At 46.6% G+C, this 23,217-nt stretch overlaps 1 protein-coding gene across 3 annotated transcripts in view; it reads left to right on the forward strand.

Moving 5' to 3' along the window:
- Positions 1-23,217, forward strand: part of HECTD4 (HECT domain E3 ubiquitin protein ligase 4) — a 352,187-nt gene that overhangs the window by 190,834 nt on the left and 138,136 nt on the right. For all 3 annotated transcript variants that reach the window (XM_073562745.1, XM_073562806.1, XM_073562884.1), the window contains 8 exons: positions 666-841; positions 932-1,067; positions 13,486-13,627; positions 13,724-13,890; positions 14,208-14,354; positions 14,778-14,962; positions 18,359-18,512; positions 21,562-21,842. In XM_073562745.1, the coding sequence (XP_073418846.1) occupies positions 666-841; positions 932-1,067; positions 13,486-13,627; positions 13,724-13,890; positions 14,208-14,354; positions 14,778-14,962; positions 18,359-18,512; positions 21,562-21,842 (1,388 nt within the window). The remainder of the gene's footprint in view (positions 1-665; positions 842-931; positions 1,068-13,485; positions 13,628-13,723; positions 13,891-14,207; positions 14,355-14,777; positions 14,963-18,358; positions 18,513-21,561; positions 21,843-23,217) is intronic.

Raw genomic sequence — 23,217 nt, forward strand, 5'->3', positions numbered from 1 at the left:
TGGACACGCTGCATAGGACGGCTTTTATGTGCATGGCCCACAAGGGAGGGATGGAAAACCTTCCTAATCTTGCAAAAAAAAGAAACCAAATAAATGCAAATAAATGGGCCATGCACACAGTGAACAAGTCAGTAGGACAGTGTTCACACCACCAAAAGACTGAAGCACAGAAAAGCACGGTAAAACAAACGTATAAAAATACTTTGTTATAAAGAAGTAACAGTAAACAGCAAGTTCTAGTAAAAAGATGATAAAAGACAGGGTATTTGATTGATAGATTTTTTTTTTGCAAAAAATGTATACTAAGCCGCTCTACCAAACGTAAAGGTAACCCATATCAGAGCAGTTCCTAACTGATGTATTTAAAAACCTGGTCATGTGTATAGTACCTATATGAGCAGGATTCAGACAGGTAATGTCTGATGTGGACACGCTGCAGAAGAAGGCCTTTATGTGCATGGCCCACAAGGGAGGGGTGGAAAACCTTCATAATCTTGCAAAAACAAGAAACCAATTAAATACTGTTTACTGTTACTTCTTTACAGCAGAGTATTTTTATACGTTTGTTTTACCGTGCTTTTCTGTGTTTCAGTATTTTGGTGGTGTGAACACTGTCCTACAGTATTGTACATCTAATAGAATGATTTTATATTTTTTCATTGAAGAGAGAAGTTTTTCCAAGAGGTGAACTCTAGCATGCAAAAATCCTCACATGCCATGGCAAAAACTAAAATTCTGGTAAAGAGTTTAATGAACCGAGCAGAGTTGCTACTGCATGTCACCATTGCTGCGCAAGCTGGCATCACTAGAAGTATATCTGGCACACCTACAGAACCGCCAGGTATTGATAAATGTAGATATGTACATTATATACTTTTATGTATGGATTATCTTGTAACATTTGTAATTAAATGCGAATGACCCGTTTCAGCCTGTAAATCTATATCTGAGGCCAAGGCAATTGCCCATGCAATGCGTCAGCCAGTTTTTCTTCGAAGCATGTCTGCACCCTCTGATCTCGAAATGATCGGCAGTAATGACCTGGAGTTTAATCGAACAAATTCAAGGTAAGCCTCATAAATGTGACTTATCTCGTTTTACACCCTAACTTTATACATTTGGTCAGACTTGTAGTGTTTAAAAGGCTTGACCATTTTCTCAGTGAAGCTTTTCTCGCACAGTGACAAGTACTTCTGTCCATACAATGGCGGCTGGTGGAGGGTCCTGAGACCAGAACAGTTCATCAGCCTCCTCCCAATTGTAAGACTCCTCACTTGGTAAAGCTGCTTCTCTATTGGTTGAAGTTGTTGGACTGTTTTGGTCACAAGATCTTCCACTAGCTGCCATCACATGTACAGAAGTGCAGGAGACCTGCACAAATAAGAAAAAGTGGCCAACCCCTTAAAGTGCAACATGATGATGAATCCACTTGTGTTACAATATTACGGTAACCAAATGCGTCCAGCAGCAAGAGCTTTAAGATCTGGTTGTGATTGTTTTGTGAAGATGGACATAGTGTTATGGTATGTTCACATATATCTGGCGACTCATTACCAGGAGTCATGGAGGTGTGCATAACTTTGCAACTGTTGGTATTTTTATACCACTTTAAAGCAACTCCACCAGAATTGACTGAATTGGGGAAGTGGACAAGGTGTAGCTGTGCCTGCACATCTAATTCCTAAGTGCTGACATTTGTATGCCAGAAATGTTACTCCAGCCCTTGACTGGAGTAGCATTTCTGGAGAGTCATATGAAGGCGCACGCCATTGAGAAGATGAGCTGAATTCATTAAGTACCAGTGACTTCCAGGGCTGTGGAGCCAGAGTTGTGGAGTCGGAGTCATGGAAATTGAGGTGTCGGAATCGAAGGTTTGGCTTACCGACTCCACAGCCCAGGTGACTTCTTTATTAAGACTGTTCAATGCCATTGCCAATGCCATGAATCGGCACCTGAGTGTTCTTCAGGACTTTTTGGAGCTGAAACTTTCTAACTCTCCAAGAAAAATTTGTAGTGTTTGAAGCTTTTCTTCTAAAAATTCCTGAAACCTGTTTGCCATCGAAAACAAATACAACTTTTCCCTTCACTCATGACAGCACATCTGAGAGAGAGGGATCCGTCCCGCCAGGACAGGAACCTACTGAAATATAAGGGGCGGCACTTCTCCCCCGCATCAGTTGGGTTCCTGTTCTAGGAAGGGAATCCCAGACTGACAGCGGCGGTGCCTGTCATGGATAAAGAGCCCAGGGCCGTCCCGGTGCGGGAAGAGCAGGTCAGCTTACCTGCAGCGCCGGCCGTCTGTCTCCTGGAAGCGCTGTCCCCGGGGTTCTCCTGCAGGCTCCCGGGTTCGTGCGGGTGCAGCTAGGCGGCCTCTGTGATCCGGGGCGCTCCTCCGTGCCTCCCTCCCCTTGCGCGTGCCCCGAACCTTCTCCCTCATGACATGGCGGGGAGAGCCGGGGGCGGTTTCCGGCCTCTGACGTCAGCGGCGCAGGGCATCCTGGGAGCGCGCTGGCTGATGTCACAGAGGCGAAGGCAAGATGGCGCCTGGTGCGACGCTGGCCGCATGAAGAGGAATAGCGCTCGGCCGGCGGTCGCAGGGGGGAGGGGAGAAATCGCTCACCGGGCCGGACCTATTTAAAGGAGGAAGGACGTTAGTGCGGCCAGGTAAACCATGGGGTCAGATCAGGAACGATCACCGTCTCCACCATCTCTGCCCCCATCACAAACCTCCGCCCACAAGCATGGCAGCCGTTCAAGCAGCAAAAGCAGCAGTCGCCCGAGCCGCAGGTCGGGAGACTCTTCGATGTCCAGAGAGCACAGGTCACGTGCTCCTCCACAGGTACTCGACTTTATGGGTGGTGAGTTATCTCCATGAATGTTAGCATGTTGTTAATAGGGTCCTTCTTGTGTGTTAATTTCCTTAGGAAAAACCCAAAAAAGCAGGGAGCAAGAGAAACAATAGGGATTGTGCCATATGTAGGAGAGATTGGCAGAAGGACCTTTGCGCCAGCTGTATCCAGCGAACCATGGCGGAGGAGGTGCCGAGCTTTGCAACTAACCTCAGATCAGTCATCAGGTCTGAGGTGGAAGGCTCACTTAAAGTGTTGTTAAAGAGAAAGAAAAAGAGTGGGAAAGACTCCCCTAGTTCTTCCTCAGACTCCTCCTCGGCTCTATCTCAGGCCGAACACCTGTCCTCCTCCTCCTCTAATCGTGACACAGGTGGCAATCCGTGTTTTATTCGGACTCCCATGACAGCACCACGAGAGAGGGGATCCGCCCTATAGGAACAGGAAACCTACAGATACAAAAAGGGCGGCACCTCTCCCACGCATCAGTTTGGTTTCCTGTTCCTGAGGGGACGGGATCCTACAGAAGAGCCGGATCCCAGGCCGGCCAGCCGATACCGGTAGCGAGGGGGTTTCCTACCTCGGCCTGGTGCGGATCTTCTGGAGGACGCCACGGTGGCCCAGGATGGGTGTCACGGCGGTGGCGTGTGCAGCAGGGAGCGGCGTCCGGAGGATGTCCGTCTCCGGGATTAGGCCGCCGCCGGTGAGTATATTCCCCCCGGGGGTTCCCGGCTCCGGCGGCGCAGGTACGACGGCAGCGCAGCTGCGGGGGGCTGTGACCGGGTGGCGCTGCTTCCGGGGCTCCCGGGCGTCCCGCGTGACTTCCGGTCTTTCCCGGGGTAGCGGTGACGTCAGGGGGCGGGCGGAGGATGCGCTTCCGGGTCAGCGCGCCACTGCGCATGCGCGAAGAATCCAAGATGGCGGCGCCCATCAGAAACACCGATAGCGTCGGCTTTCGGACCGGGTCCGGCGCCAGCTGGGGTAGGGAGCCCTGTTAAGGGGGGGAGGGGCGCGGCATGGATACTGCTGACCGGAGGAGGGGTATTTAGGCAGGACCCCGGCAGGGTACCTTGCCTTGGCCACATTATTACAAGCAGCAGCGTACAGCAGCAGCAGTGGTAATGGAGAGTGATTGAGAGCAACAGCAGCGGCAGAAGCAAGGGCGACAGCAGCGGCAAACATCACTGCCGCCCCTGGATGACCTTCGGCAGGTCAAACAGAAAAAGAAAGTGTCCCGTGACGGTAATGAGCGGCCGGGACGAAGTGACCAGTCCACTCGTAAGAGCTCCTCCAGGCAGACAGGAGCATCGACTGGAAGAAATCCCCCTCATTCTCCGGTACTTGATTGTGGCACTGGTAAGTGATCTTCGTGAAAGTTCACTCAGTGACGGGACCCCCCTTCTGTGTTTTTTTCTAGGGGAAAAAAGCTACAACTAAGACTAAACATAGAGAATGCGCACTCTGTGCATGCCCATTACCGGACGCGTGCCTCAAAAAATTGTGCCCCCCCTGTATTCAGCAGACGGTGGCAGAAGAGTCGCCCGCGGTAGCGGCGAGTTTAAGGGACATTGTCAGGGCAGAAATGAGGGAAACCCTAAAGTCCTTGTCCCAGCCGGAAAGTCTAAGGGGCGAGGTCCCGGCGGAGTCGGATTCCTCGGTAGAGTGGAGAAAAAGCAGAGACTCCCAGGCTTCATCTCCCTCGTCCTCCTCAGGAGAAGAGGACTCGGGGCGATTTTGTCTGCCTCTTGGCCGGGTAGACAAGCTGGTCAAAGCAGTCAGAGGGACAATGGAGGTAGAGGAGCCTAAGCCCCAATTGTCCATGCAGGATGTCATGTTCTGTGGGCTGGAACAGAGGAAGCGGAGAGTCTTCCCGTTAAATCAAAAGATCCAGGATCTGATCCACAGAGAGTGGAAAAAACCGGATAAAAGAGGGTCGCTACCACCAGCCCTCAAACGCAGATACCCCTTCGACGATCCGGCAGTGAATACTTGGGACAGAGCCCCCAAATTAGACGCAGCCATTGCAAAGGCATCGAAAAAATCCTCGCTGCCCTTTGAGGACATGGGATCCCTTAAAGATCCCCTAGACAGGAAGGCTGATACTTTCCTTAAAAACACCTGTGAAATGGCGGCCGGGTCCTTAAGACCAGCAGTGGCTTCAACGTGCACGGCCAGGTCCATGATGGTCTGGTTGGACCAGTTGGAGTCACAACTAAAACAGGGTACATCAAGACAGACAATTCTTGGAGCCCTACCGACCATCCAAGAGGGAGCAGCCTTCCTAGCAGATGCCTCAGCGGATGCAGTGAGAATGGCCGCCAGAGCAGCAGGTCTCTCTAATGCAGCTCGCAGAGCCCTGTGGCTAAAGTGCTGGCAGGGAGACATTCAGTCCAGAGCAAAGCTCTGTGCGATTCCATGTGAGGGCGAATATTTGTTCGGAGCTGTCCTAGACGAGCTGCTTGAGAAGGCGGGGGACGACAAGAAAAAATTCCCAAACCTTTCGTCTGCGTCCTACCGTCGTCCATTTGGTAGAAGGAGATTCGGCCAGGGGAGAAGGCGCAACTCTTCGCCTATTAGAGATCGCCCAGATGGGAAGACAGAAGGAGAAGAGGTACGGGCTATATGTTCACACGCTCGTCGAGAGATCAAAAGAGACCAAATCAATGACTAGCAATTCCCGTGGGGGGTAGACTGTCATCCTTCTTCCCGGCATGGTCACAGATTACAAATAGTGACTGGGTCCGCAAGGTAATATCCACCGGGCTTAGATTGGAATTTACCCAGATCCCGCGGGATACCTTTAAACTAACCCCCTTAAGATCTTCTCATCTCGAACAAGCGGCTTTAGAAGCGGAAGTCTTGAGCCTATGCCAGAAAAATGTCCTGGTAGAGGTGCCAGAAGCTGAAAGAGGAAGAGGGTTTTACTCTCCCCTGTTTCTAATCCAGAAACCTGATAAGACATTCAGAATGATTATAAACCTTCGTTCCCTTAACAAGTTTTTGATTAATCGTACATTTAAAATGGAGTCCATTAATACAACAATAAAAATATTGTTTAAAGGTTGTTTTATGGCAGTCATAGATTTGAAAGATGCGTACTATCATGTACCTATCCATACAGACTTCCAGCAGTTCCTGAGGGTGGCAGTTTCAGTAGATGGCACAGTGCGTCATTATCAGAATAGAGCCCTTCCCTTTGGTCTCTCAGCGGCACCCAGGGTATTTACAAAGATAGTGGCCGAAGTTATGGCTCATTTACGGGAGGTTGACGTCTTAATCATTCCATATTTAGACGATTTCTTGATTGTGGGAAAATCGGTGGGTCATTGTAGATCCCAGATAGAAAAAGCTAGATCCAGGTTAGAAAACCTCGGATGGATTTTAAACTACGAGAAATCCCAACTCCAGCCCTTAAAAATACAGAAGTTTCTAGGCTTATTACTAAATTCAGAGACTCAGCAGTGCCTGCTGCCACTAGATAAATTACAAAAGATACAGGAGCAGGTTCTTCGGGCAATTGATAATCCATCTATGACCCTCAGACAGGCCATGTCCCTGTTAGGCTCTCTAACTTCATGCATCCCAGCAGTCAGGTGGGCACAATTCCATACCAGAGCCCTTCAAAACGACGTCTTGGTTAATAGCAGGGCCCTGGAAGGCTCCTTACAAGGTCGGATGTTGCTAAGCCCCTCAACTGTTACATCACTGAGATGGTGGCTCGATAGCGAGAACCTAGCATCAGGGGTGCCCTGGATAACACAGATAACCCGTATTATAACCACAGACGCAAGTTCCTTCGGTTGGGGAGCCCATATGGGGGACATAGTGTTACAGGGACAGTGGGATTCTGATTCTGAAATCTCATCCAACCAGAGAGAGCTATTGGCGATAGAACGGGCAGTCAAGAAACTCATTATGTACCTACAGGGCCATCATGTGAGGATACACTCGGACAACCAGGTAGCGGTAGCATATGTCAACCACCAAGGTGGAACCCGCTCCAGCGCTCTGATGCAGATAACAGAACGGCTCCTCCAGATAGCAGAGAGAAATCTTCTATCTTTAACCGCGCTCCACATCAGCGGAAAGGACAACGTAAGAGCAGACTTTTTAAGCCGCAAGGCTCTAAGACAAGGAGAATGGGCTTTGAACAAAGATATTTACCACCAGATTGTCCGCAGATGGGGTCAGCCAGAGGTAGACCTCTTTGCCACCAGAGAAAACAGAAAAGAAAGATCGTTCTGCTCTCTGAATCCCAGGGAAAATCCACTAGCAGTGGATGCCCTCCTGATAAGATGGGACTTTTCTCTGGCATACGCCTTCCCGCCATTGAATCTTCTTCCTCTGGTAGTCAGGAAGATCAGAGAGGTTCGGGCAAAAGTCATACTAATTGCCCCCTTTTGGCCCAGGAGGACCTGGTTCGCATGGTTGAGGACCATGTCGGTATGCGATCCCTGGGTACTGCCGAACCTTCCGGATCTCCACTACCAGGGGCCAGTCAGCCACCCACAAGTAGCGGGACTTCACTTGACGGCGTGGTGTTTGAAAGGTCACTATTAAAGGATAGAGGGTTCTCCAAGAACTTAAGTGACACCCTCCTAAAGAGCAGAAAATTAACTACCACTAACATCTATGCTAGGACCTGGAAACGCTTCCTGTCCACCTTTCACTTTGACGTCAGAGACGGAATTCCCACGAAACATATTCTGGAATTTCTCCAGAAAGGTTTCGAATTGGGTCTCTCCACAAGTACGTTAAAAGTGCAAGTTTCAGCCTTAGGGGCCCTGTTTGCAGGTGATATTGCAAAAAATTATTGGGTAGCAAGGTTCATCAGAGCAGCGGCCAGATCGAGACCTATACACAAAGACAGATGTGTGCCGTGGGACTTAAACTTAGTCCTTACAGCCATGACGGAAAGTCCGTTTGAACCTTTAGATTCTGCCTCACTAAAGGTTATATCTCTTAAGACAGCATTTCTGGTAGCGATAACATCCGCACGTAGGGTGAGCGACATACAGGCACTTTCCAGATTGCCCCCTTACACAGAGTTCTTACAAGATAGAGTAATCCTAAGGCCAGATCCAGCATACCTTCCCAAGGTAGCAACACAATTCCACAGGACACAGGAGATAGTTCTGCCTTCCTTCCTCCCTAATCCAACCAACCCTAAAGAGCAGAAACTTCAGGCATTAGATATTAGGAGATGCTTACTTACATATTTAGTAGCCATGGATCCTTGGAAGAAGGAGAACGCACTATTCCTATCCTTCCAAGGTCCCAGGAAAGGATACAGAGTATCAAAACGCACGTTAGCAAGGTGAATTAGGGAGGCTATCTCTCTTGCCTACACAGCAGGTGGCGGCCCAGCTCCACAGAATCTGAGGGCGCATTCCACTCGGGCCATGGCATCATCCTGGGCAGAAAGATCGGGAGTATCAATTGATCAAATATGTAAGGCGGCCACCTGGTCATCTCCTTCCACCTTTTTTAACCACTATCGGTTAGACATGGGTGCCTCCTCAGACCTCACCTTCGGGCTAAGGGTGCTGCAGGCCGTAGTCCCTCCCTAAGTTAGTTTACAGCTCTGTAATTCTCTCGTGGTGCTGTCATGGGAGTCCGAATAAAGTATTAAGTTACGTACCGGTAACGGTATTTTTCGGAAGCCCATGACAGCACCCTTAGTTCCCTCCCTTGTTCACATATAGGGGTGCACTCCTTTAGAAGATTGTTCATAAAATCACCTTATGTGGGAGATGGTATAAAATAATTCTGGTAAATAGGGTAGATAGGTTGTATATATTATATGTTGTGTACTAACCATGGTAGCCTCTCAAGCTCTGTAATCCAACTGATACAAAAAGGGCGGCACCTCTCCCACGCATCCTGTTCCTATAGGGCGGATCCCCTCTCTCGTGGTGCTGTCATGGGCTTCCGAAAAATACCGTTACCGGTACGTAACTTAATACTTTCCGGTAGAGGATACGGATGCGCTCCTCAAAGCCATTAGAGTAACCATGGGCCTACAGGACGAAAAAACGTCTAAGTCTCTGGAAGACGTCATGTTCAGGGGTCTACAGGAAAGGAAGAAACGCACCTTTCCAGTCAATGAGAAAGTACAGGCACTCGTTGAAAGAGAATGGAAGAAGCCTGAAAGATCAGGAGCACTTCCCTTCTCCTCTAAAGGGAGATACCCCTTTGAACATAAAGACGCGGAGATATGGGACAAAGTTCCAAAGATCGACGCAGCAGTGTCCAGGTCGTCTAAAAAATCAGCCCTGCCCCTGGAAGACTCAGGAGTGCTTAGAGACCCGCTAGATAAAAAAGCGGATTCCTACTTAAGACATACGTGGGAAGCAGCATCAGGAGGACTAAAACCGGCAATAGCCGGCACCTGCACAGCACGTTCCTTAATGAATTGGCTACAGCAGCTGGAAGAGAAACTCGCTTCAAAAGTCTCGAGGAAAAAAATTCTGGCAGATATGTATCTTCTACATGGGGCAGCAGCTTTTTTGGCTGACAGCAGGGTTATCAAACGCCGCAAGGCGCGCATTATGGCTTAAAGGCTGTCCAGGAGACCTACAGTCTAAAGCTAAATTGTGCTCTCTTCCATGTGATGGTCAATTTTTATTTGGGAAAAATCTAGATGACATCTTGGAAAAAGCAAGTGATAGAAAAAAGGGCTTCCCCAGGTTTCCAGCAGAGCAAAGAAGGCCGTCCTTTCGGAGACGAAAATTCAACAGGGGCCGTCCTTCGGGAGAAAAGGAGAAAATGGGAGGACAAAAGGAAGGAGGAGTCTGGATTCACGTTTGGAGGAGCTACCTCATCCTCAAAAAAATCCCCACAATGACGCCGACATTCTGGTAGGGGGGAGGCTTATGCTTTTCGCCCAGGCTTGGGAAGGTATCTCTTCCAATGCCTGGATCTTAAATATCATAAGAATAGGCCTCAAAATCCTGTTTTTTCAGCGGCCGAGAGCATCATTTTGTGGTGACCCCCGTCAGGAAGGGGATAGAGGAACAATTGGCCCTGGAGTCAGAAATCTTAAGTCAGTTAGACAAACGTGTTCTGACCGAAGTCCCGAGTGGACAGGAGAAAACTGGTTTCTATTCACCCCTCTTCCTGATAAAAAAAAACTGGATCAATCATTCAGAACAACTATAAACCTCAGAGGCCTCTATCGGTGGATAGAAAATCAAACCTTCAAAATGGAATCCGTAACTTCGGCCATAAAGCTACTACACCACAATTGTTTTATGGCCGTAGTCGATCTAAAAGCTGCCTACTACCACATTCCGATCCACCCAGATTATTAAAAATACCTAAGAGTAGCTCTCTACATCCAGGGCGTCCCCAGACATTTTCAATTCAGAGCCCTCCCATTCGGCATATCCATAGCCCCGAGAGTGTTTACGAAAGTCATAGCGGAGATGACAGCCTTCCTCCGAATCATTAACACAATTATAATACCCTATTTGGATGATTTCCTAATAGTGCGCAACTCAGAACACCACTGCACAGAGCAGGTAGAAAGGGTAACAAATACCCTACAGAAACTCGGGTGGATGATAAACATCAAAAAATCAAAACTACAACCCTTACAGAGACAGATTTTTTTAGGGTTCATCCTGGACTCAGAACAAATTTGTCTGTTGCCAGAGGCCAAGATGGAAAAAGTGAGAGATATGACCTTGGCGGCCCTAGACCAACCTCACATGACCCTGAGAGGCGCTATGTCCTTGCTAGGCACCCTAACAGCATGTATCCCAGCGGTCAGGTGGGCACAATTTCATCAGTACAGAGATTGCTAAGAGGGCGTTTGGAAGGAAGGCTGGAGCTTTCCTTAAAGGTCAACGACTCTCAGATGGTGGTTAGACAAGACAAACCTGATGACAGGAATGATATGGCACAGACCGGTGTCCGACGTAATTTTGACAGACGCAAGTTCCTCGGGGTGGGGGGTGCACCTAAGGGGATAGGCGGCCCAGGGACCCTGGGGTCTTCAAGAGCAAAACACATCCTCCAACTTAAGGGAACTACGGGCAGTAAACAAAGCCTTAAAAACTTTATTCCCCATCTAAAAGGCTGCAATGTCCGGATCTTGTCGGACAACAAAGTGACAGTGGCGTAGATCAACCACCAGGGGGGAACAAGGTCACACTCCTTAATGAACGCGACATTTCTCAGAGCAGAGCGCCATCTACTCCCTGACGGCACTACATACAAGAGGGGTAGAAAACGTAGAAGCCGACTTCCTGAGCCGCAATATACTAAGGCAAGGAGAATGGACCCTAAACCAGTTGGTGTTTCAGATAGTACAACTTTGGGGAGAACAGGTAGTAGACCTCTTTGCCAACAAAAGCAACAGACAAGTAGAGAGGTTTTGTTCGCTAAACCCAAAAGAAAAGCCATGGGCGGTGGACGCATTGCAAATTCCGTGGAATTTCAAACTAGGTTATGCGTTTCCTCCTGTAGCTCTGATGCCAACAGTTGTGAGGAAAATTAGGGAAGATCAAGCCAGAGTAATCTTAATAGCCCCGTTCTGGCCAAAAAGGCCCTGGTTCTCATTGCAAATGATGTCCCTCTCGGATCCATGGGTACTACCAGAGATCCAAGACCTGCTAGCTCAAGGTATATTCCACACGCAAGTCAAGGGATTCCATCTGACGGCGTTGAATTTGAAAGGTCACTTTTAAGGGATAAAGGTTTTTCTCCAGGGTTGGTGGCTATGCTGTTGAAAAGTAGGAAGCCAGTAACAACTATCATATATGGTAGAACATGGAATAAGTTTCTACAGTTCCTGGGGAAGCCGTTAGACCAAAAGCCCCCGATTAAGGCCATCTTGGAATTCTTACAGGCAGGATGACAGCTAGGACTAGCGGTAAATACCCTTAAAGTTCAGGTGTCTGCACTGGGCGCACTATACAGTTGTGGCCAAAAGTATTGACACCCCTGCAATTCTGTCAGATAATACTCAGTTTCTTCCTGAAAATGATTGCAAACACAAATTCTTTGGTATTATTATCTTCATTTAATTTGTCTTAAATGAAAAAAACACAAAAGAGAATGAAGCAAAACATTGATCATTTCACACAAAACTCCAAAAATGGGCCAGACAAAAGTATTGGCACCCTCAACCTAATACTTGGTTGCACAACCGTTAGCAAAAATAACTGCGACCAACCACTTCCGGTAACCACCAATGAGTTTCTTACAATGCTCTGCTGGAATTTTAGACCATTCTTCTTTGGCAAACTGCTCCAGGTCCCTGATATTTGTATAACTGCAACATAGCGGCAAACAGATGGGTAGCTAGATTCATTAAATCCTGCCAGAGGTCCAGTCCTATCCCATTACCAAGAATAGCCCCTTGGGATTTAAACCTGTTGTTAGCAGCCCTTACGAAAGAGCCATTTGAACCAATTCAACAACTGCCTGTAAAATATCTTACCCTAAAGACCATAATTTTAGTGGCCCTTACATCAGCCCGTAGAGTAGGTGACTTGCAGGCCCTCTCAGTGAATCCACCGTATACCCAGGTGTACCAGGACAGGGTCGTCCTAAAGTGGTATCAGATTTCCACCGTAGCCAGGAGATTGTCCTCCCCTCCTTCTGTGAGAATCCAAAAAACCCAGGGGAGGAGAAATTCCACAAATTGGATGTAAAAAGGGCCCTGCTAGAATATATATCAGTGACTAGCCAGTGGAGGAGGTCCCAGTCCCTATTTGTAGCCTTCCAGGGTGCCAGAAAAGGTCACGGAGTATCAAAAGGGACCATCACCAGATGGATTAGGGAGGCCATTAGTGTAGCCTACTCAGCTAGTGGCATTCCGGTTCCTGACGGCATCAAGGCTCATTCCACGAGCCGTGGCGACCTCCTGGGCTGAAAAGGCAGAGGTATCAATAGACCAAATTTGCAAGGCCGCTACCTGGGCCTCACCATCAACCTTCTTTAGACACTATAGATTAAATCTATCCTCCTCTGCTGACTTAACCTTTGGTAGAAGGGTGCTACAAGCAGTGGTCCCTCCCTAAGGTGTTTCGAAGTCTCCAAAAATCTCTCAGGTGTGCTGTCGTGGGTGAAGGGAAAACCACCATGGTTACTTACCGGTAGCCGGTTTTTCCGGAACCCATGACAGCACCCGTAAATTCCCCCCCTTTTCACCATATTGGTGTGCACGTTAGTAGGGTGTACTCATGTGATGTGGTGTTGGATAAACATGTAACTAACCGGGAAGTCCTCTCAATGCTCTGTAACCAACTGAAGCGGGGGAGAGGTGCCGCCCCTTATATTTCAGTAGGTTCCTGTCCTGGCGGGGCGGATCCCTCTCTCTCAGGTGTGCTGTCATGGGTCCTGGAAAAACCGGCTACCGGTAAGTAACCTTGGTGGTTTTCTTTAGTTACTTTTCTATCAGCCCAAAAAGAGAGTGAGTATAAAACCACCAGGTGTTAAGAGAAATCAGTGTTATCCTTAAATTACTTTGCAAGTTCCCATTCTTTCCTCTATTGTTCTCAGGCAAAATTATTTGAAAGAGGTTAAATTCGTTTTTTTTTCTGATAAATAACATCTTGAACGGAAAACTTTTTTTTTCTGAATTTGTATTTAAGGAAACCTTTCCAACCTTCCTTGTGTACTTTTCCAGGAGACGTAACCCAGCGAGTCACAGAAGCAGCTCTTTCACGCTCTTACAGTCCCTGGCTATAGAAGATAGCAGAGATAAGCCGACATACAGTGTCTTGTTGGGTCAACTGTTTGCATTCATTGGGACCAATCCTGATCAAGCTGTAAGTCGTACTGTAGCGCTAATCAGTATAATGTTAGGTTCCAAATGACCATGTGACCAATGTTAATTTATATTGATCCCATTCCTCCAAATTAAGGTATCCAGTAGTAGCTTTTTACTTGCTGCTCAGACAAGATGGCGCCGTGGCAATACGCGGAAGCAAGCCCTAGTGCACATGAGGGAGCTGCTGACTGCTGCAGTTCGTGTTGGAGGAGTAACCCATCTGGTTGGACCAGTTACCATGGTGCTGCAAGGAGGACCAAGGCAGGCTAATTTTTTTCCACTTTATAATATGTCCTCTATTTCACTTTCTAATAAGATATGGCAAGTCACTACTGTTACAGATGTTCGTACAACTTAGTCATGCATTAGTTTAACTATATTTGTTTGCATTTATTCTATATAGTTGATTATAATTTCTTAACTATTTTGGGCAGCTGGAGTTAAAGGGGTTGTCCATCCTATCTATTGATAGCCTATTCTTAGGATAGGTAACCAATATCAGATTGGTGGGCGTCCGACACCTATCGGCAGGCATATTACGTATCTGTCAGTTATTCTAGAGGATATTTTGTTTCCAGAATTGAAGAGCTAACATGCGGAGGAATGGTGGAACAAGTGCAAGAAGCCTTCGGGGAAACCATGACTTCAGTTGTTTCTTTATGTGCCCGTTATCCTATTGCCTGTGCAAACAGCATAGGTCTGCTATGCACCATACCTTATACCCGGTAAGTTTTGTTCATATTGGTTTCCTCCCACACTACAAAAACATGCTAATAAGGAATCTAGATTCTGAACAGTGATGATCTTTGTATAATACTCTTTAAAGGAGCCATATTCTCGCATGCACACCATTGGTCCATTCATCCTTGGGACCCCCGCAGATGGCCTAGTTCAGCACCCTGCTATCCCTGCCCATCACATAGTCCAAAGAATTGAAATAGAACAGTTGTTTTTTTATTTGTTTTTTGTAGATTCTACACTTTTAGCTTGATAGTGATTTAATAATGTGTAAGGATAGTAAATACGACATTGATGGTACTTGTATTTGACACTGAATTAGAAATACTTGCACATGTTAAATGACTACTTTTTGTTTGTTTTTGTTTTCTCTGAAAACTAAGTTACCTTGTGTGTGTTTTGTCCTGTAGGAGTGAAGAGAAGTGCTTGGTACGCAGTGGTTTGGTACAGCTCATGGACAGATTATGTAGCTTGAGCAACCAGATGGAGTCAAGTTCCAGTGAAAAACAGACCAAGAAGCAGAAAGTGGCAACCATGGCATGGGCAGCATTCCAGGTTCTAGCCAACAGATGTGTAGAGTGGGAGAAGGAAGAAGGTTGGGGCTTTTTTCTTGCGATAAAGTGTATAGAATTACAGTTTGGTCCAGAAATATTTGGACAGTAATCAAATCCTCGTGATTGGGCCTCTGCATGCCACTATTTTGATTTAAAATGAAATAACTGAGATGCAATTGAAGTGCAGACTTTCAGGTTGAATTAAAGGTTTTGACCAAAAAAGTCATGTGAAAAGCTTTGCAATTACAACCATTTTTCTTCTATTTTCAGGGGCTCAAAAGTAACGTAATTGGACAAATGAACTTTACCATAAATAAATTAAATAAATTGTTAATTTTTAATACTTTGTAGTTAATGCAGTGCAGGCAAGGACTGCCTGAAAACTGGAAGTCATGGATGTCACCATTACTGCAGCTGACTTCAGTTGTAGCTTGTTTGTGGGTCTTTGTGCCTTAAGTTTTGTCTTGGACATATGAAATACTGCTGGATGGGGTTGAGAGCTGGTGATTGACTCGGCAATTGCAGAATATTCCACTTCTTTGCCTTAAAGGGAACCTGTCACCCCCCAGGGCGTTTTTAAGTTAAAGAGCCACCTTCAGCAGCACTAAGGCTGCATTCTGTGAAGGTGGCTCTTCTGTTTCTGACCCCTAGTAACACTGAAATATTGACTTTTCTAAATAGGTCCTCATACCTGTAATGTGTCCCATAGGTTTGGTGTGTCCCCCTGTATCAGCCGCCTACCATCCGTCCATCATGCCCCTTGTCTTGTGTCTTGGCGCCGCCCACCATCCGTCAATCATGCCCCTGTGTGCCGCCGCCTCCTCCTGTTTTGTATTCCGGCGCCTGCACTGTGACGAGTTCTCGGGCATGCGCAGTGCCACGCTGCCCAAGAACCAACGTCAGGCTATTGCGCCTGCGTGTTGTGGAGGCTCCAGCCCCGCAGGGTCAATACATCATAACACACTGCGGGGCGGGATCTGGGGCCTCCGCAACACACAGGCGCAATAGCCTGATGTCGGTTCTCGGGCAGCGCGCACTGCGCATGCCCGAGAACGCTTGTCACAGCGCTGGCGCCAGAATAAAAAAAAACAGGAGGAGGCGGCGGCACACAGGGGTATGATTGACAGATGGAGGGCGGCGCCCAGACACAAGACAAGGGGCATGATGGACGGATGGTAGGCGGCTGATACAGGGGGACACACCATACCTATGGGACACATTACAGGTATGAGGACCTATTTATAAAAGTCGATATTTCAGCGATCATTCAAGACTGTTGTTTTCTGTGGACGTCCAGGTCTTTTTGCGTTCCCTAGCTCACCAGTGCCCTTTTTTTTTTTGTTTTCTTTTTTTTTCATTGAAGAATGTACCAGACTGTTAATTTGGTCACTCCTAACATTCTGCTATTGCTCTGATAAATTTCTTCTTTTTTTCTGCCTAATTAATGATGGTCTGCTTCTCTTCCATTGAGAGCTCCTTGACAGCATGTTGTGGGTTCACAGCAACAGCTTCCAAATGCAAGTGCCACACCTGGAATCAGCTCCAGGCCTTTTACTTGCTTAATTAATAATGGATTAATGAGGGAAAGCCATGCAAAGCCATGATCTTTTCAGATCATTTTCCAATTGCTTTTGGTCCATTGAAAAAGAAGCAGCTACATATTAAAAATCTGTTATTCCTAATCCCTTACTTCAATTAGGATGTGACTACCCTAAAATTAAAGCGCAGACTGCATATTGATTATAGAACTGTCTCTTGAATATGTTTTGGTAAACGTCTAAAATGGCAAAACTTTCACTGTCCAAATATGTCTGGATCGAACTGTATATGTATGTGCAGCTATTAAAGTCTTTGTGTGAATGTATAATATATGCTTCTGATTTGTCTTCTGTAGTTTCCAAGTTTGTAATTTTTTTTCGTGCTTACGTCATTGAAGTTGGCAAAAAAAAATATATTTTTTTTTTAAAGGGAATCTATGAGCTGTTTTTGATATGAAATCTGACATCAGAATGAGGTAGGGACAGAGACTCTGATTTCAGCAATGTGTCACTTTAAGGGGTTATCCAGGACTATTTTTATTTTGTTACTATGGCCTAAAAACTAAGTCAAGTAGTTCCTAACTACCTGCCTGTTCTGTCCGATGCTGGCTCAGAGCAGTCACTGACTGTTCCTGACAGCAATTCTGCTGCCTCACGTCAGCAGAGCAGCTCTTACGGTCAGCTCTGTAGATGTGGCGTGTCTGGTAGCGTCATGCTGATTAACAACCAGCTTTCTACAGTTAGGCAGCGAGGGACCAACTGTCATTCAGCAAGACATTAGCAGTCATACCCTACCCGCCTGTTAATTCTTTGGTCCATAGTCTAAAAATAAAGTAATCCCAGATAATCCCTTTAATTTACTGGGTGCAGTGGTTATTATAGCATCACAGTGTTCTCTGTTACAGATGTAGCTGAGATGTTGAGCCCTGCCCATACCCCTGATTGGCAGCTTTCGGTATACATTGTATTGTGACAGAAAGCTGCTAATCAGTGCTGGGAGTGCATTTGGACTACCAGGCACCAGTTGTCCTGTAGTGATAATTTCCTACTGAGGAAACACTGATTCTATTTGTCCTGTAGTGATAATTTCCTACTGAGGAAACACTGATTCTATTGAAACAGCAAAGCGCAGCCTAGTAAGTGACACACCATCATGTAGCAATAAGAGCTCTTTTGTGGGATCAGGCTGGCTATATCCTATGCTCCTTATCTGAGTCTTGTGCATCTGAGTCTTAAGCATACACCAACTACAAAGTCAGGCTGCTGGCTTAGGCTAGTTTCACATTTGCGTATGGAGGAGCTGTGGAGGGATGTGGACTTCCTCTGTGAAGCTCTGCCCACGGCCGCACCTCCTCCGGTCATCTCCGCCTCCGTCGGCATGCAGCCTGTGGTACCCTATCTTTAGCATTGGGTACGCAGGCTGTGCCGATGTATGCGGATGCCTTCGCATGCGTCGTTTTGACGGTGCGGCGACCTGCGCCGAACGCAACATGCTGCTATTTGGTGCGGTCGCCGCACGGTCTAAACGACGCATGCGGAGGTATCAGCATACATCGGCACAGCCTGCGTACCCAATGCTAAAGATAGGGTACACAAGCCGACAGAGGCGGAGCTGACCGGAGGAGGTTCGACCGTGGGCGGAGCTTCGTGGAGAAAGTCCGCATCCCGACGCAGCTCCTCCATACGCAAATGTGAAACTAGCCTTACTGTGTAATGCGGGTGCCACTGATAATCGTTGTTGCTCACTGTTGCGTTATGGCTGATCGGTGATTAACATGTTGTACATAGTGTGCTGCATATTTTCCACTTAATTGTTTTACATGTATTATTTCGTAAAAATGATCACTATGAATGTTACTGACTTTGATTAAAAACTTGTGTTGCTGTGACCATTTGAAGGAGGATCAACAGAGGCGGTACATTCGGGTTTGGCTCGGCAAGTCTCCACTCTGCTCACCAACCATCTGGCACGAGCCACTGAGTGCTGCGGTAACCAGGCTGCTGGGAATGATGCACTTCAAGACGTTCTTAGCCTTCTTAATGATCTGTCTAGGTAAGTATGGAGCTTCATCTTATAACACTTAATTTCATCTCCTTAGCACATGTAAATAGTCAGTGTTTTGGCAAATGTTGCATACTTCTATCCACAGTACGAGACTTCAAACAAATATCGAAGCAAAAAATGCATTTATTCTCACTGATAAGACCCCCTGTCTCCTGTCTTCCTCATTTACTATTCACTGCTAAAATACCCTATTTTTCGGATTATAAGACACAGTTTTCCCCCAAAATTTTGGGGGAAAATGGGGGTGTGTCTTATAATGCAGATATACCTTACCGGCCGCGGTGGCGCACGGTCCCAGGGTCTCTGCTGGAGGAGGAAAGAGTGGCACGTCGCTGCAGGCTGGGATGAGGGGGTGTTCCGATGTGCACCGCTGTGGGTGAAAATGTCTGCGGTGCTCTGTGGTGTGGGGGACTTCGTTGGCATTTTGTGAAAGTCTGGAGCCCCCCTGCATATCCATTACTGAGATGCGGTGGCCTCCGTTAAAATGGCCGCTGGGGGCAGCGTATGCTCAGATTGAGAACTCTGCAACGAGATCTCGTCCCGAAATCTTGGCACCCGAGATCTTGTTGCCATTGTGAAGGGTGGTGGGAGAATTGTAAGGCGTGACATCGCTCATTGGGAATGGTGGATCTCGTGATGTTAGTTGTGTGTAGAGGTGTTTTCAGTTATTGTAACCCTGTCTCTGATGATAGCGAGCCTGCTAAAAGCACTTCCTGAAAGCACAGGAAGGATATATCTAAAATAGCCCCATGGGCCAGTGTGAAAATTGGAAAATTGCTCATTTTATTGGGGTATGATTGGGATATGGAAAAAAAGAAAATTGCCAAAAATGTTTAGAAAATAGAACCAAAACAAAAACCTGATTTAAGCAATGTATTTTTCTGTCGACTCGTTCCCTTCAAAGGAGGTAGAGATTAGAAAGATTTTAAATATCCTTGAGAGATCAGGTTACAGCCACCGCTGTACATGTGTCTGTCTGACAGCTCAGGAAGCTGGCCGGATCTCACAGCAGCTAATCACTGCCTGCTCTAGAGATTAGCTTGTTGAGGGCTAAGAATGGAGTCTTGAGAGCTGGGTGGATAATCTTATTTAAATCGATTTATTAGACTGTTTAAAGGAGAACCTGTCACCTCTCTTGATATGTCTGTTCTAGTAAATAATGTTGTTCCTCACGATTTAAAGGGAATCTGTCACAAAATTTTTGCTACCTCATCTGAAAGCAGCGTAGTGTAGAAAAAGAGATCCTGATTCCAGCGATGTGTCACTTACTGGTCTGCTTAGTATAGTTTTGATAATGTACTACTCATTACACAGTGATTTTTATCAGTAGAGGACTACTTGGCCTGCTGTCAGGTAGTCAGCCATATTCAGGAGCGCTGTATAACCCCGCCTCCACCACTGATTGTCCACTGTAGATGAGCAGAAAGCTGTGGTGTGGGCGGGTATTGGAGCTCCACATTCATATAGCTGCAGAAAAAACAGTGATTTGAGAAACTACATAACCCAAACTTTACAAAAAGCTACAGAATTGTTATATGGTGAATAATACAAATATTTACTTAAACAGACCTGTCAGGAGAAATGAGGGGGCTTCCTTTTTAAGTTCATGTTGCTGGTCCCCAAATTAATATATAACATTTCTTTGTTGTCAAGCTTAGACTCCTAAAAATAACTATGTAAAATGTAAGCAGTTTTCATACTGTCCACTTGGTGAAACTTGTATTTAATCTTCAATACCATAACTATATGTCCTGATAATTCTCTGAATAGAAATCCATTAAAGTATCACTCCACGGTTTTTCTTTCATCACCTGATAGGTATCAATAATTTATGTTCCCTGTGTAGTATATGACTAATTTGTCGCCATCTTCTGCTACTCCCAGCGCCACTCTGGTCCTCTTCTGCTACTCCTTGTGCCACTCTGGTCCTCCAGTGCTACTCTCTTCGCCACTCTGGTCCTTCTCCGCTACTCCTTGTTTCAGTGTGGTCTTCCTCTGCTACTCCCTGCACCCCTCTGGTCCTCTTCTGCTAGTCCCTGCACCCCTCTGGTCCTCTTCTGCTAGTCCCTGCACCCCTCTGGTCCTCTTCTGCTAGTCCCTGCACCCCTCTGGTCCTCTTCTGCTAGTCCCTGCACCCCTCTGGTCCTCTTCTGCTAGTCCCTGCACCCCTCTGGTCCTCTTCTGCTAGTCCCTGCACCCCTCTGGTCCTCTTCTGCTAGTCCCTGCACCCCTCTGGTCCTCTTCTGCTAGTCCCTGCACCCCTCTGGTCCTCTTCTGCTAGTCCCTGCACCCCTCTGGTCCTCTTCTGCTAGTCCCTGCACCCCTCTGGTCCTCTTCTGCTAGTCCCTGCACCCCTCTGGTCTTCTTCTGCTAGTCCCTGCACCACTCTGGTCCTCTTCTGCTAGTCCCTGCACCACTCTGGTCCTCTTTTGCTAGTCCCTGCACCCCTCTGGTCCTCTTCTGCTAGTCCCTGCACCCCTCTGGTCCTCTTCTGCTAGTCCCTGCACCCCTCTGGTCCTCTTCTGCTAGTCCCTGCACCCCTCTGGTCCTCTTCTGCTAGTCCCTGCACCCCTCTGGTCCTCTTCTGCTACTCCCTGCGCCACTCTCGTCCTCTTCTCCTACTCCCTGCGCCACTCTGGTCCTCTTCTGGACCCACATGAACATAGTTGTGACAATTGGGCTCACTCCATTGTTGCGTGGACCAGAAGTTTCTTTTAGTGTATGTCTCAGAACAAGATGCTAATAGACTGAAATTAAGAAAGCGACCATTGGCAATGTCTTCTGGCCAGTCACAAGATATAGAGGGACCGCAGCGATGACAGAAACAGTAGAAAATGGCCACTCGTCTGTATGTTACTGCACAAGGGGAACATATATTCCTGATATCTTTTGTTGAAATTTAAAAAAAAAAAAGGCCTTATAATAGTACTTTAATTCATGACGCCAACTAAATCAAGAGACTGTATTGAGAAATGTTGGATATTTGTTGCATGGATCATTTGTGATATGCAATAATTGTAACAACTTATTTACACAGGAGTCAAATAGGAAAAGCAATACTGAGCCAGCCCGCTTGTGTCTCTAAGCTCCTCTCACTGCTGCTGGATCAGCGCCCGTCCCCAAAGCTCGTGCTCATAATCCTGCAGCTGTGCCGCGCAGCTCTGCCTCTCATGAGTGTTGAAGATTGTGGCAATGTGGAGCTTCCACCATGGAGCTACTCTGTACCATCTCTTAACAGCGAGCAAGAAGATCCGAGTGATCCAGCCTCGAAAATTGCATCACTATTGTTGGCAAAATTGGCAGACTATGTGGTTCCAGGTATGTACGGAATGTACTCGTGGGGGGGGCACATTGGCACATGTGCCCTGTAGTTAGACGGCGGACACTATTGGGCTATAGTGTTCATACCTCCCCAGCCATGCAATATTCACCTGAGGGAGGTAAGCGTTTAACTGCTGGGCACATGTGGCAAAACAATGTCATGCGAGCCTTGGGAGACCCGGCGACAACATTGCTGAAATGCCGCCAGTATGGGAGGTGAATATAAGGTATTTTATTTTACAAAAGGAAATATAGTATTTAACCCGTTCGCGATATGTGCCGTACTAGTAATAGAGCAAGAAAAAGTCAAACCCATAAAAGAGAGCACCTCAATTGCATAAGAAATATATATATACTAAATATATGTGTAATACAAAATTTGAATTTTTATTATTCACCAAAAAAATACATACAGAGACAGAACAAAACACATATAGTATAAAAACAATTAAAATTGCATCTGTGTGCAAAGGAGACTCAAGACCAAATGCCACACCTCAGAATAAAGGCAATGGCAAACCACAGCAGGCTCCCATGAAAGGCGATGAATGAATAAATATAACTGGCTTTTGAAATGTATGCCTACAAATGTACAAGCATGTATCACAAAAAACTTATATAAATATAATATGTGCAAAGAAAACTGCATATATAGAGAGTGACAAATGACAAAATTTAACAATGAGTATACAATACCAAAAGAGGGTCCAACAGCATTTGTGATCAAAAATTGGTTTGAAAAAAATATCCGGTTGCTAATATGAAACAATGGTAACCCCTCAAAGGGGGGAATTTTATCACTGAGTCAAATGTGAAGGACATATAGCGAAGAGAAATGTCCAAGAGATGGCAAGACTGAATAAGTGTGTAAAAACACACTAAGGTGCAAAGAAGCTGAGAATCAGGGCAATGGTATGTCCCAGAAACATGAAAAAAGCCAGCAGCCCCACCAGGGATAAGGGGAGCCAGTGTGTGGGATGAGATCCCACGCATGTCGCCACACAAGAGGTGGCTTCCTCAGGGAAAAAATAGCACTAGTACTTCTCTGCGGGAGGTGCATTTGTGCCCAGAGCAATACTAGTACGGCGCCGCAATGTAAAAATTTAAAAATGTTAAAAAAAAAAATGATAAAGTGTAAAATATTTTTTAAAAAATCTTTAAACAAAGAAAAAAAAGAAAAATTATTTTCTCCTACGCCTCATTGGGGGACACAGAGTCAGCGGGTGTTATGCTGCTGGCCGCTAGGAGGACACTAAGTAAACCAGAAAAAAAGTTAGCTCCTCCCCTGCAGTATAGACCCGCTGGCTGGCTGAGATTTCTCCAGTTCTTGCCTAGTGTCTATAGGAGGCACTTGGGTCTGGTTTCAGACCCC

Source organism: Dendrobates tinctorius, unplaced genomic scaffold (genome assembly GCF_039654945.1).
Source record: "Dendrobates tinctorius isolate UK_male_01 unplaced genomic scaffold, ASM3965494v1 ptg000003l, whole genome shotgun sequence".
Classification (NCBI taxonomy): Eukaryota; Metazoa; Chordata; class Amphibia; order Anura; family Dendrobatidae; genus Dendrobates; species Dendrobates tinctorius.